This window comes from Zootermopsis nevadensis, unplaced genomic scaffold, assembly GCF_977971745.1.
Source record: "Zootermopsis nevadensis isolate Lab colony 2312 unplaced genomic scaffold, Znev_1.0 Znev_ptg000016l, whole genome shotgun sequence".
In the NCBI taxonomy this organism is placed as follows: Eukaryota; Metazoa; Arthropoda; class Insecta; order Blattodea; family Termopsidae; genus Zootermopsis; species Zootermopsis nevadensis.
The window spans coordinates 4,102,979-4,117,333 of record NW_028259148.1 but is presented as its reverse complement, the minus strand read 5'-3'; the positions used below and the strand labels follow the sequence as shown (position 1 = coordinate 4,117,333).

General features: G+C 40.1%; 2 protein-coding genes across 2 annotated transcripts in view; both read right to left on the bottom strand.

Moving 5' to 3' along the window:
• The window catches only part of step (cytohesin steppke), a 167,125-nt gene that overhangs the window by 46,034 nt on the left and 106,736 nt on the right, over nt 1–14,355 (bottom strand). The window lies entirely within an intron of this gene.
• LOC110839024 (alpha1,4-N-acetylgalactosaminyltransferase 1) lies at nt 3,645–13,326 on the bottom strand. The gene is made up of 3 exons (XM_022082803.2): nt 11,841–13,326; nt 10,484–10,694; nt 3,645–8,043 (listed from the first exon to the last, which is right to left on the bottom strand). The coding sequence occupies exons 1-3, from the start codon at nt 12,497–12,499 to the stop codon at nt 7,774–7,776; spliced, it is 1,140 nt and encodes a 379-aa protein (XP_021938495.2). The 5' UTR covers nt 12,500–13,326; the 3' UTR covers nt 3,645–7,773.

The following is a 14,355-nucleotide window of genomic DNA, read 5'->3' as shown; positions in this document are numbered from 1 at the left end:
AGGCTTCTGAATTTATATCACGTGACAACATGGCGCGGTCTGCACTGAAGGAGAGAGAATGTTTAACCCCTTAAAGCCCAAACTCGTCTATCTATACCACAAAGAAAACACTACGCTTAACGACCAAATGGTTAATGGTCTTCAAGGAAATAATCAGTTTAAATTGAGAATCATACAAAACCCATAACTCAGATTTACTTACTGACAAAACTGAAAATACATTTAGGGCTTTAAAAGTTTGACGACGTTGTTTCAACTGCAGAGGCCACTGAGCAGAGACCTTGTTGAGAAGCTGATAGTAGTTCAGTTAATCAAGAAATTTTACAACACGTAACTGAAAATGTTCTTTACCGAGATTACAAGTCGCCGTCGGACCCTACCCTTTAGCCAGACGAATCCAACCAACATCATCCATCTTAATAAACTTTAATCATCCCATCTACGCCCAGGCGTCTATTTATTTTCAGGTTTTCCAATTAAATATTGTATGCATTTATCTCTGCTCGTTATGATTCTCAAGGTTCACACTATACTCACAAGAGCCCGCCAATGGAGTCCATTCTGAGCCACATGAATCCACTCTACATAATCGTAGCATATATTTAGGCGCATCTGCATTCCTCCGAAGAGAATACTTAAATCGTGCATCCGTGCACGTAAGACTTAACGGCTAATTAAATTTTAGCGGTTAGAACGCTGGCCTTGTAATCCTGGGGCCTCGGGTTCGATTCCCGGCGGTGCCCGAATTTATAACTTGTGTTGGGCAAGGCCGTGGTCTAGGCAACACGGAGTTTTCCTCCGGGGGCTTCCCCGGTTTCTCCGTGGCATCCCAACAATTACTCCATTCACACACAGAAGAAGGCAATGGCAAACCACTTCTGGATCATCTGCCAAGAACGTATATGAACAGGTCCCAGTCCGAGAAAAGGATGGAAGGATCCTGTTCATATGGACCTGTCGTCAGACAGAACACTAAATAATAATAATATGATGAGGTGGTCTAGCGGTTAGAACGCTGGCCTTGTAATCCTGGGGTCTCGGGTTCGATTCCCGGCGGTGCCCGAATTTATAACTTGTGTTGGGCAAGGCCGTGGTCTAGGCAACACGGAGTTTTCCTCCGTGGCATCCCAACAATTACTCCATTCACACACAGAAGAAGGCAATGGCAAACCGCTTCTGGATCATCTGCCAAGAACGTATATGAACAGGTCCCAGTCCGAGAAAAGGATGGAAGGATCCTGTTCATATGGACCTGTCGTCAGACAGAACACTAAATAAATAAATAATAAACCCTAACGGGCATTTATATGAACAACTGTAGGTCTAGTACACGGTCTCTTTTTTCTCGTTGACATTTACAGCCTATAAGCTTGTTGAGTGTCGTCCTGATGATAAAAGCAGCAGGTACCTTTGAAAGCCGGTAAACTACACAGCGCAACATTCAGAGGACAGTCATTTCATCTGTAGAGCAAATATGTTTAGGTGCAGTTTGGGTGGAAGGTTTTATGACTGAACTTTTGTCCAGCGATTCTGAGGCACTTATTATGAGTCACCAAACAACGCTCTCTGCATTATCTACGATTTGCACTGACGAAGCAACCAATACGCTGAAGTGTTGATATCAGAAAGTTATTCAACCTTCAACGCTCTTGCAAGCGGTTTCGACCAGTCGGTGCAAACAGGGGCTTAGCTAAATAATTATTTTTATTACGGCGATCAAATTAAGGAGGATAAGATGTAACACGTATGCAGATGTGAAATAGTTACAAAATACCATCTGAGAGATCTACGTACAAACGGGTGAATAACGTATTATTACAAATTATTCGAGGAAGTGGAATGGATTCAAATAGCTTAAAATCAGGATAATAAGCCTTCAAGTTCCATAAAAGACGTGACATTTCTTGAGCAGTTGAACAACTACCGGTTTATTAAAGAGTAAGCTACAGGGAGTTACTTATCAGAATTATCAACACTTACGGACATAATTTTCCACCATAAGCAGCCGCGCGCTACTTTTCAAATCTTCTGGGTAACATTTTCATGGTTTATCTCCCATGACTAGTCCACATTGGTTGGCCAAGTACATACTATTTTTATTAGGGGTTAAGACGGCCTCAACGTCAAACAAAATAACCTCGAAATAGCGAAGAAGTGCAAATTCTAAAATGAATATTCATGATACGACCTTAAGGATACGTTTAAATTTATGCATTACAAAAAGTACGAGGTAAACCTTTTGTTGTGGGTTACGTTCACAGATAGTGAACTATTCCTGAATTCTGCATTAAATGAATTTGCTGCAAAATCAATAAAGCCGTCTACCTTTTGCGTCGTAAGGGGATTCGCGAACTTTTGAGGGGCTTCAGAAGGGACGTGCCTCAGGAAAGAACAAATGAAGTCCTTCATCATTACAAATATCAAATGGTTAACGCTGTTGAAGTAAATATTTGTTGTTACTTTCGAGAATGAATCATACGAAGTCCATTAGTACAAAATGTAGATTTACTGATCGCTGAATCAGGTGGTAAACATAGCTCCCAGTGGGCTTAAAACGGTTAAATACTCTTGCTTAATGAGTAGATCGCTGAGGCAAGCAACTATGGCCCCTGGTCCACGAGTTCTCTGTTTCACTGTACCGAGAATTGTGGGCGCAAATAACAAGTAATATCGATGTCTTAACCGACATTTCTCTGCCTTCAACATCGTTCCTTTCGAGATACAAACGTCGTAAATACGCAATAAAAATAGGACGTAACAAAAGGATGTTGACTTAGACGGAAAACCGGAAGGGCACACTTGCGATAAATGGATTAATATGGAGCAATGACAGGCCGTTGTGAGTACGTTAACGGAACTTAAGAGTTCCATAGACGACAGACAATTTATTGACCATCTGATCAGAATATTACCTTCTCAATGAGGAGTCTATGGTGTTACAGCTGCAAAGGGCATATTAATTTATTTTTAGACTAGCGGGAGGACAGTTGCAGGCCTTTCAAAAAGCATAACAAACTTTTAACTGAAGCTTTGACCACTGCAATAATAAATAACTTTTCGCATGTGCCGAAATGATTTTTCTCCGAGTCTCATGGTAACATTGTCCTTAAGAAACAAAACTGGCCTTGGTCTCAACTCTGCATTCGGGGCGTGGTGGAATTCATAACAATATAGTCAAATATCTAACAGAAAATCTATTTGTGGCATAAGATTGACGAAACAGGCTAATATACCCCGTAGTGAGAACTGTAATAAAGCAATGGTGACCTATACCAATGATAAGAACGCCTTAAAACGTTAAGCAAAGTCTTCCTGTTGGATGGTATTCCTGGATCTATGCACGTGTTCAGTTGTTTGTATAAAATGTTATCCTCGAGATTTTCGATATTAAAGCCATCATACTTCCTAAAACCAATGTTCACAACTTCTCAGATTAAAATCCCAAGGTTTTCTTAAAAAATTCGTATTCTGCTGACAAAAACATAAAAAATAATTTGCAGGACAAACGAAACATGAAGGTTTAATCTAAAGTTTTAAACACATCTGATCAATGCAATAAACTCGCCTCCTGAATGGAACAATTAAATGCTATTATTTTTACGATAAACAGAAAACTAGCATATTTCAACATGATTATTCCAATATTAACTTCCCAAGCAATGTTTAATTTACCGATCGTTGAAAGTACATACATATTTTATAAACACAACATCCTACAATTCTTAATTTTATCGCTGAAACTGATCAGGACAAGAGTCCAATTTCTTTTTTGGCTTAGAGCAAATCTAGTCCATAGAAGTTAACGATTACAAAATGTCTCATTTATCATCATTTTGTGCGTCTTATATTGTACCCCAAACACCCTGCATAATTTTCCTTAAACAGTTTAATAAAATGTTCCTACTGAACGTGTTTGAAGGATTGCTTCAATTTTTTGGGTCCTAACACACATTAAGGTCACTGCCATTGATGCAATGTCAGTAGGTCCACACACATAAACCATTAAATTCCAACAAATTTAACATTTCAACGCAGTAATAATAAATTATAACAAAATTCTTCCAATCAAAACTTCAAATTAAAATTCATCATCATTTAATAACAAAATCATTAAATATTTCTAGATTACTGGTACACGTCACCTTTAGTGTATTGTACCGTACAATATAAAAAAAAAATATGGGCAATTACGAGGAAGAGATATATACCGTTTTCATATAAAAATGTATCGGCGACTTCTTATAAAACTGTCATCCAATTATAAAATGATATTATATTACGCATCATGAACCGCATTATAGATTATACTTGTAAATAATTCTGAAACGTGTTGCAGTTTATTCTCAAAATGGTGGTCCATGTAATTATTCACCCCCATAGTAACATATCTTTCAAAATACAACATATATTAACAATGTACTCTTCTAGCACCTTTTAGATGAACACCCAATAAAGCCTTTATTACGTATACAAAGAGTAGTTCTTGGAACTAGTTAAAGGAATGCGATGAAAGGAGATCACAGATAAAACACATTTTGACATATCCTTTTTCAAGAACAAACTCTCACTAATAAATTGGCAGTCAAAAAAGATCAACTCGTGTGGGTTCCATACCGCAAGATTAACACATTCACTTCCGAACGCGTCGTCCAACGTCATTCTCCTTACCTCACGCCGCCAGTGCCACGCGGGTCCATCAAAATTTTGGTGCTGATGTACGGATAGACTTACCTCATGTTCACAGACGATGAAGGAAGTTTTGACGTTTCAATTTACGTATTTATAAGCGAAATCCTCCGGCATTACAACTTACCATTCCTTTGTATAAAGATGACTGATGCAAAGTGTCGTAAGATTAAATGTTCGTATGAAAGTGAACACATTACAACCTAAATCAATATTAAATGGTAACCTGAAAATTGCGTGCATTTACATCTGGTTTTTTTTCTTCTATCCATGTTAAAAACATCCCAGCGTCGATAAACGCTTAGCACAAGGTATTTAAATCCACACCGGAAATAATGGCAGTGAATGTGTTAAAGCAAACACCACAGTCCTTAAAAAAAAAAATGGTCGCGATATTATAACACGTGAAAATATCTTTCCTGATTACGTGTTTTCACTTCACTCTTTCTTAGACACTCCCAAACAAAACATTCCATGAAAAAAATTGGTCTACATGACGAGAACAAGCTCGTGACAATCAATCATTAAAGAAACAATTTGAAAATTAAATTATATATAAATAATCCATAATATGAGCAAGTCACCAATAATTAGGATGGTCAAATTAAGTAAGGAGGGAGGAACAACACATGTAGCATGCATGGCACAGATGAAAATTCGTAGAAAAAAAACCTGAAAGCAAGTGACCACTTGGAAGATCTAGATATAAACGGAAGCATAATATTAAGACCGATATTGAGGCTAGTGTTTGAATAAATCTAGCTCTGGGTAGAATCCAGTGGTGGGTTCTTGTAAACATGGCACTCAACCTTTGGGTTACAATTAATTAATTACTTATTTACGTACGAATCTTGATTTGGAACATAACACCGTGACATACTACATGCAATGTTAAAGTGCTCTTTCTGCTGTCAATATGAAGCATCTGTGGTACCACGTGAACACCATGACAAGAAGCACAGTTCTTCCTATTCACACCAGCTCCTTTGAAGAACCGGCTCAAAAATGCAACCTCTTTTAAAGAACCGGCTCAAATATTCAAGCTCTTTTAAAGAACCGGCTAAAATATTCAAGTTCTTTTAAAGAACCGGCTCAAATATTCAAGCTCTTTTAAAGAACCGGCTCAAATATTCAAGCTCTTTTAAAGAACCGGCTCAAATATTCAAGCTCTTTTAAAGAACCGGCTCAAATATTCAAGCTCTTTTAAAGAACCGGCTCAAATATTCAAGCTCTTTTAAAGAACCGGCTCAAATATTCAAGCTCTTTTAAAGAACCGGCTCAAATATTCAAGCTCTTTTAAAGAACCGGCTCAAATATTCAAGCTCTTTTAAAGAACCGGCCCAAATATTCAAGCTCTTTTAAAGAACCGGCTCAAATATTCAAGCTCTTTTAAAGAACCGGCTCAAATATTCAAGCTCTTTTAAAGAACCGGCTCAAATATTCAAGCTCTTTTAAAGAACCGGCTAAAATATTCAAGTTCTTTTAAAGAACCGGCTCAAATATTCAAGCTCTTTTAAAAAACCGGTTAAAAATTTCAAGCTCTTTTAAAGAACCAGCTCAAATATTCAAGCTCTTTTAAAGAACCGGTTCAAAAATTTCAAGCTCTTTTAAAGAACCGGTTCAAAAATTTCAAGCTCTTTTAAAGAACCAGCTCAAATATTCAAGCTCTTTTAAAGAACCGGCTCAAATATTCAAGCTCTTTTAAAGAACCGGCTCAAAAATTTCAAGCTCTTTTAAAGAACCGGCTCAAAAATTTCAAGCTATTTTAAAGAACCAGCTCAAATATTCAAGCTCTTTTAAAGAACCGGCTCAAAAATATCCAAAGTTTTGCACATTCACTTTTCTTGTTTTTGAATGTCCAGTGAAGGAAGAGATACATATTAATTATTAATGACTAGCTAATATCAATTCACACCAGGCAAAATTGGTTTCCATTCTGTTAAAACTATAATTACTAATTTCAAATATTTTCCTTTTCTGAGATCAATGTTTCACCAGAATAACATTCTTACTTCTCAAGAAGCGAAACTTTCAAACTCGGTATATCATGCCATTTTACTTCCAACTTGCAAATAATTTTATACAATTATGGGTGCCCTGGAGTGTTTACAAAACAACACAAACTGGATTACAGTTCTTCTCAATGGTGTCAAATTTGGATTAAAATTTATTATTCTGTTTCTCGAACCCTACAACATTCAGCATCGTCAAATCAGTGAAAATTTACAAAATAAACCTTTGTATCACATTTGTATTCTATATTTCTCAAAACAAGAATAATTTCTTATAACAGTAATAATCTATTTACATGTTCGTTGTGTCATTATAATTAAATATAAATAACGAAATTCGTTCTTGCCTTCCTTTGTAAGTGTCGTGATTATCCAGAAAGTTCATAAATCATTGCTGTAGTCCAAGACACAGAATAACATTCTTTTGTTCCGAGTATGAATCCCAACTAATGTACAGGAATGTTTGTTTTGGTTTTATCATCATTATTCCATTCTTCTACCAACCTAACAGTTAAATCAATCAAATGTACCTGGAACAAATGCGTAAGGAGCTTCAGTAATGTCAGAAGTACAATACAATGAGCAAACAAGAATCTCTCATGTAGGCACGATTATTATTGAACTCCGATAAGAACTGGAAGCGAAATGGCATGTTTGCAACGAAATTTCCTGTTTTCGTAACAATAATACAAATGAGGTAAAAAAATTTTTTTACAGAAATGTCTTTTCTCATAAGATACGGAGTCTGTTTCCATTATAACAACAATGTACCTGGTTCGACAGGAACAAATAAGCACTGTCAGTACACCTCAAGTAGTCCGCTGGGAGTGGGGTTACGATGAACGGCTACGCTAGACACTTCCATAGCGCATGCGTCGACCCCCAATCCCCGCAGACACACTCTTCGTTTTCACAATGTACTGCATTACTTGAGTACGTCTTTGGAATGGGGAAACGGCGAAGTGCGCATGCGCTGTAAGATCAACCCACCCCCTCGTACTCTTCACCATTGATTTCCCATAGCATGCGCACGCGCGATGAAAAATTGCACAGCAGACCGAACTGCTGACTTGTCTCAAAAAATTGGTCCACAATGGGAGTACACTTTGGGGCAGAATTCTTGTGCAATGAGTCCATATGGCTGCCTGGAACCAACGGTGACGTTCTTGGTGGCGCTGAATTTATTCCAAACGTGGATGGCAATGCTGTTCTTCAACCGGGCCATCGTTTTTGCACTTGCTGATTCGTCGAAGTACAGCTTCCACTGCCTCCACGGAATCGGGTAGAAGGCGGTCGGTGGGTGAACGACAAACCCACGACACCGCTCAGGAGTCATGTCTCGCACCTGGCACAAGTCGGCACAGGATTAGTTCAGCACCCGGACACACGTGGGCAAATGAGGGTTTTTTTGGATTTGAGGTTCTCACAACGGTGAAGACGTCGATGTTGGTCATCGGTTGTAAAACCGCGTGGACTTGCAGATAGACAGTCTCCATCTTGAGCTCTGATGACATTTCGGCGAAATATACTGGCTCCATTTTCAACCCGGAAGATGGAGAAAGCATGTTCCTCCTAAACGTTGGTATCTGCCCTTTTTGTCCACACGGCGTCACAACCCCGAAGATCCAACATCCAAGGTAGTGGGAATTTCAGAGTAACTATGCGAACCACAAGGTGTGGGACATACATAAAGAATGTTACGTGCAGCTGCAGGAGTCCGGTGACGTCACAAAGCATTGCATTTTGATACGCTCCAGTTCTTGGTGTTCACTAACACTGGTTTCAAGACGCTTTAATATATCGTGTGTGTTACTCGGCGTAAAATGATAGGTATGTTATGGAAGTGAAAGGTGAAACTCACGCGAAACAAAATTACATTTATGATTCATTTCCCCGGTGGCCCAAGACGACAGTAACCATTTCATCGTCTCGAAGTTTCCCACAAAAGAACGACCCTCCCTTGCAGCTGAAAATATCGATGGCCAAGTGTCATTATTTCGCGTTTGTTATTCTAATTCAAAAGAACAAGGGACCTTCTTGAGACGCTAATCACTCAAGCGTTAAATAGTATCTCGTTCAGTTCCAATTGTCTGTTTTCTTTCGCCTTCCCATGGCCTAGCAAAATTAAAAAGAAACTGTGACAAAGCATCCCCTTGTTTCCGACCATTCTGAATAGGAAAATGATCAGACAAATATTTACCTTTTCAGGCTTCACTTTGGTTCCGAGATTCATAAAAGTAGGATGATTATAAGAGTGGGAGGGGTAGCAGATAAGAAAGCATGTACTCTCCGTACTATAAACATTATTTCCCAGAAGTAATACCTTGTATCTCAGTCTCAGATCCTGTGTACGTAATGTTTTTTGTTTGTATAGTATGTGCGTTTGTTTTCCTTTTAACCGCAAGCTAGTGGTGACGCGGGCGAAAGGCACAATTCGCCCCGAATACGGCACCAGGAAAAGTACGATTTATAACGCTTAATTTAATCGTCGAGAAAACAATGCCCTGAAGCTGTTCTGAGATACTCAACCGGATCCAAGGTTTCTTTGTTACTACGAAGCAAACTAAACGTTCCAAAGAACAAACTAATGCTGTTACTAGGCTTGTCCTTGAGTGCATTACGCAATTGTTTGTATTGCTTCCAGACACACTCGTGGCTACAGAAGACACACAGCAGTCATCTGACCACGCTGTGCACTGCTACAAGGCGTTTCAAAAGTATAGAGAGGGACACGCACTAAAACAGTCGACCCACCGAAGGTAAATCGAATTCGCTATTCGTATAACAGCATCTTTGAAGATATCCGTCTTCTGGGTTGTTGCGCTGTGTAGTCTGGTCGATGTTTACCAACGTTTCGGAGGTCATACTGCCTCCGTCATCAGGGCGATGAGTATGAAGATTTCTGTCTTCTGGGTTGTTGCGCTGTGTAGTCTGGTCGATGTTAACCAACGTTTCAGAGGTCATACTGCCTCCGTCATCAGGGCGATGAATATGAATATCGCCCTGATGACGGAGGCAGTATGACCTCTGAAACGTTGGTAAACATCGACCAGACTACACAGCGCAACAACCCAGAAGACAGAAATCTTCATACTCACCGCTGTGATAACCTCAAGTCTTACAACAGCATCTTTGTTTTATTTTACGTAGAAAACATGAACTGAAGATACCACTTACGAGACCGAAAGCGTAGATGGGAGGATAATATTAAAGTGGTGTTATTACAAGAAAAATCTCACCTTTTCGAGAATCCTAACACCGGTTGTAGCCTAATCACGATAATCGCTGTGCTACTGGGGCTGTGCGAAATTTCTACGCGTAAACCAAAGCCATTCGGGGTTAAAGAAATGTGACGTCACCGTAAGCTGGGTGAACCTGTGGCTTGTCGTGGGTCTATGTGCCAGGAACGGGTAACTGACAATCCAAGGAAGAGGCACCACTGAACACTCTATTTACCGGTTCGAACAAAGGCCAGGGGGATCAGCGGTCACGCGGGGGGGGGGGGGGAAACAAACGAAGGCCACTACGCGCATCGCACTGCAGGGGCGCCAACGTTTAAAAAAACATTCTACCGAAACCGCTTCTAACTCCACCGTGACTTCATGTTACTTTCCAGGTGGATGGGACTGCACAATTATTAAAGGTTTCGTTGCTGTTGTGTTTCGTGTGGCCTGGCACAGAGCAGTAAACAAGTTATTAGCACAGAACGAGAAATCAGGTCAATTGGAAGTGCTAAGTCACACTTCATACACACAACAGCGCACATCTGGATGGTGGTTACTGACCTTCTGCGCTCCACACAGCTTCTTGAGGACCCTCGTAATAACCCCGGGGCCATTGTTTCCCCAGTCGTCACCACGAAATTCGCTTTGCAGGTTATCTAAGCAAGCCTCGGCCATCTCATGTCCCAGGCCTTCTGAATCGAAGTTGAGAACTCCAGCTGCAACATCGGTGTTGGATTCTGCACCGGCAAAATTGTTGAGGCCGGAGAAGGACCTTTGTACAAGACACAAGATTCAGAAATACATGAGGGATGCAGCCAACAGACGTTGCTGAAGGACGAGGGGTAAAGTGGACTGATGTAAATGATCAGTATTACCAACGCGAGCTGTTAAAGTAACATCTGACACACGCTTGTACATCATAACATACCAATAACGAATTTCTAGGGTGTTCCGAATGAATTTTCTCTCGTAATTGGATCCTAGCCCATTTCTAATTAAATCAAACACGCCCAACGTAGTACACGTCGACGTTCTTCTTGGGTGATGCGGCCGTGAACACTCGCCAGGAGATGCCAACGTTTCGATTAAACATTGTCTCCATCTTCAGCCCCGAGTCTACATGGCACTAAAATCCAACAGATCAAGAACTTCACCACCGTAAAACCCTCAAATCTCTCGTGTTACATGTCGGGGAAATATTAAAAAAAAATGTCGAAAATTACGATTAAAAATTTCACGTACGTTTGCTGGCATTGCTGGTCACAGCTCTGTAGAGTCATACGACTTCTATTTCTGGACTGATATCATCCGTCCTTTACAGACAAATACATTATTAACGTTGCCAAGAAAGTCTGGAACGAATCGCCAGGCAGTCTCGACGTGAATTTTGAGTTTGTTTCCTACGACACTCCATTGAAAATACCCGCTGGTTACTGCTCGCTCGCTTAACAGGAGAACCCGTCAACAAACCCCCTCCCCCCCCCAACCCCACACCGTATAATGAAAACACGTTTTGTTAAAAGTCATCAGTATCTGTTGATCACCTGTCTCTGTGAGAAACTATTTATTCGGTTTTATTACGAACATCAAATCAAGAACCAAGACGCGTCATAATAATTAAGACGCGGATGGATACATAAGAATTACAACAACAAAAAACAACATGATACTGAAAGATTACTGTAGCAAAAAATAATTTCAATTTTCTTACTCACAAAGTACCAAACTGATGACAAAAAAATTATTAAATAAAGCCTCAGAACCGAGTTTAGTAAGAATGGTTAACTTACAGCATCTGCAATCAAATCTCTTAACACTGCTTTACCGGCACGATCCAGTTACGAAGGGGGGGAAGAGGGGGGTACTAGCGTGAATATTTCCCCAAAATTATTATCTTTCCCCCTTAACTTTAATGTACCTGGTGACGATGACGTCGAGGTCGAGATATGTTCCGCCGTACTTCCAAAGAGTCAGAAAGCGTAGGGCATCACTAGCGTGGGACCGAGGCCACCTGCTGGCTTTGAGAGCCCCTCCTTTGTACCACTTCTCCAATGGCGACCCCATAAAATATTTTTCAAAATGAAGATGTCTAACGTGGATATTCGGATATGATAACAACTGAGTAACAATCTTGTTCTTCAGTGTAGAATTTCGTAAATTAATGGGCGCTGTAAATAGTAAATAAACTTCCAAGTCTGGATTCATTTTGGCGGCAGATTCAACAGCGCATGCCTGTCTCGCTGTCAATACGATGCCATCTTGAGTACTAGACCCACAAGAAGTTTCGTGAAAGAATATACTCTTCCCTTTCGTCGGAGGCGGGGATACAGACGAAGTAATTTCCTCGACGGTGTTGCTAGCTTCGTCATCGTAACAAGAGATGCCGTTAGTATTAGCATCGCTTAGGTTACTGGTGCTCCCTAGGGTTAAGACAGGTGCAGCAATACGGTAGAGAAAACTGCCGCCGATGATACTCCCTGTGTCATCCGTTACGGTCACCCACAGCATTACAACAAACAGCGCGCACACTGCAGTCAAACAAAGAGTAAAATTCCAGCGACGCATTCTTCTTTTCATAACACAACTTCTACGTTTTAAGACAAACTCCCTCTTTCTTCTAAAGTCACTCGTCACAATTTACACATTTTGTGGGCATGTTTTGGCGCTTACAAAAAAGGGGGGGGGCTTAATGCAGGTGAAGGACTTCGTATAGCTTTCGAATCTTGAAAAAACAAAAAATTTTGTTGAGCAAACAAACATGTTTCAAAACGTACCGACTGGATAATATAATAACAACAATAATATGTCAGACAAAGACCAAAAGAGAGCATCTTATAAGGAATTTAAACGCACTCAGTCCACCTGCTGCACTACATATTAAAAATAGCAATGTCACTTGCTTCAAATGTGATGTTATATGATGGCAAAATATAACGATATCTGTAAGGCACTGCGTGGCACATCTTTTAGTCAGCTGTTCACTTCTATGTCGACTCACGTTCATCCTGTAGAACACACCTTTCAACACACTTGTACGCTGGAAGCCTGCACATCATCGCCACATGACCTCAAAACAAGACAGAGCACTTCACTTGGTGTACACACCCAACAGATACACGGATTTCGTGGTCTTGGCTGTACAAATCAGCATCCACAAACACTGCCATTACCTCAACGACAAACCATCTCACCCTCCCGTTTGCTAGCTAGCATCTGAGTGTTCTGCACCGCTTTGTTACACGCGCATGCGCAGTGTGTTGCATTCTCGTCGTCGTCCTCCGCGTACGTCACAAACGGGTTGTATAAAATGTTTTAATTATTACCGAACAGCTTCAGAACTTGTTATGGTGATTTTTCGTCGACAACAATGTAAAAGAAAGTAAAAGAAAGCCAACTGAGATCATTAAACCACGCTGTTTTCGAGGAGAGAAGAAATTGGTCGCTTTCTGAACGCTTATGATGATTTAGTTAGGAGTGCCTCTGCCTTTATTTGAGATCGCTGACAAGTATGTTATCACAGACCGTTATCTATCGACGAATATGGTCTTATTTGCCTTTCTCCTTGAGATTTGTTATGTAGCTAGACAGATAGTTACGTAAATCTATAGGTCTGCAAATCCGTGTACCTCTCCGATTCTTTTACGAGTCTAAACAAATCGATGGTTATGTAAAAACTAATATTACCGGATGTAGCATGGGATGATTATTAGTAATGAATCGAGAAAGACACCCGACTCCATGTAGCAGAGACAATTTCTCTTATCTCTTCACCATTCGTAATCATTTCCAGTCTATTTCTCATAAAAAAAAACAATCACAAGCAGTTGACGAAGCGTTGGAGATATGTAAGGACTTATTCACTACAAATTACGTTCTACTTAATCCCTTCTTACCGAGAAACATTTCCAGAAAGGCCTGGGGACAGTCGTCAAGCAGTTTTGACACGAATTTCGGTGACTTTAAAAAAAATACTCCACTAAGACTACCCACCCTGTTTCATGTCCGTAAATAGAGGTTCTTAATCCGCAGCCCGACGATGTGTTTTAAGCGGCCAGCGTATGCTTTTTAATAATATCATCTTATATGATTAAAGCTGTTGCCTGGTAGAAATATGCTGTGTCCCAAATAACTAGATGATAGGAGTTCTGAGTAATGGCGGAATGATGTACTGTAGCAGATAACACGAAATAACGACTTTCTAGAATACAATCTCGTATTCAAGATAAGATAAACAAACAGAACATTAAATCTGTCAAACATCCAGGACTATCAAAGATACGGCAATCAATGGCTGTCATCTGTTCTATGCAGCATTTCGACATGTGATATTACATACTCTCGTTTGTCTTCAAGTCTCCTACAAGATGGCGCTGATGATTTTATCAGAGTTTTTGCGTCCGTTAAAAAATATGACGTGTACAAACATGCACTAC

Coding starts and splice junctions, on each gene's coding strand:
- LOC110839024 (XM_022082803.2), bottom strand. CDS start 12,499: ATGAAAAGAAGAATGCGTCGCTGGAATTTTACTCTTTGTTTGACTGCA. Junction 10,695..11,840: donor CTCGACGTCATCGTCACCAG/GTACATTAAAGT, acceptor TCTTGTACAAAG/GTCCTTCTCCGGCCTCAACA. Junction 8,044..10,483: donor AGCTGTGTGGAGCGCAGAAG/GTCAGTAACCAC, acceptor GACTTGTGCCAG/GTGCGAGACATGACTCCTGA.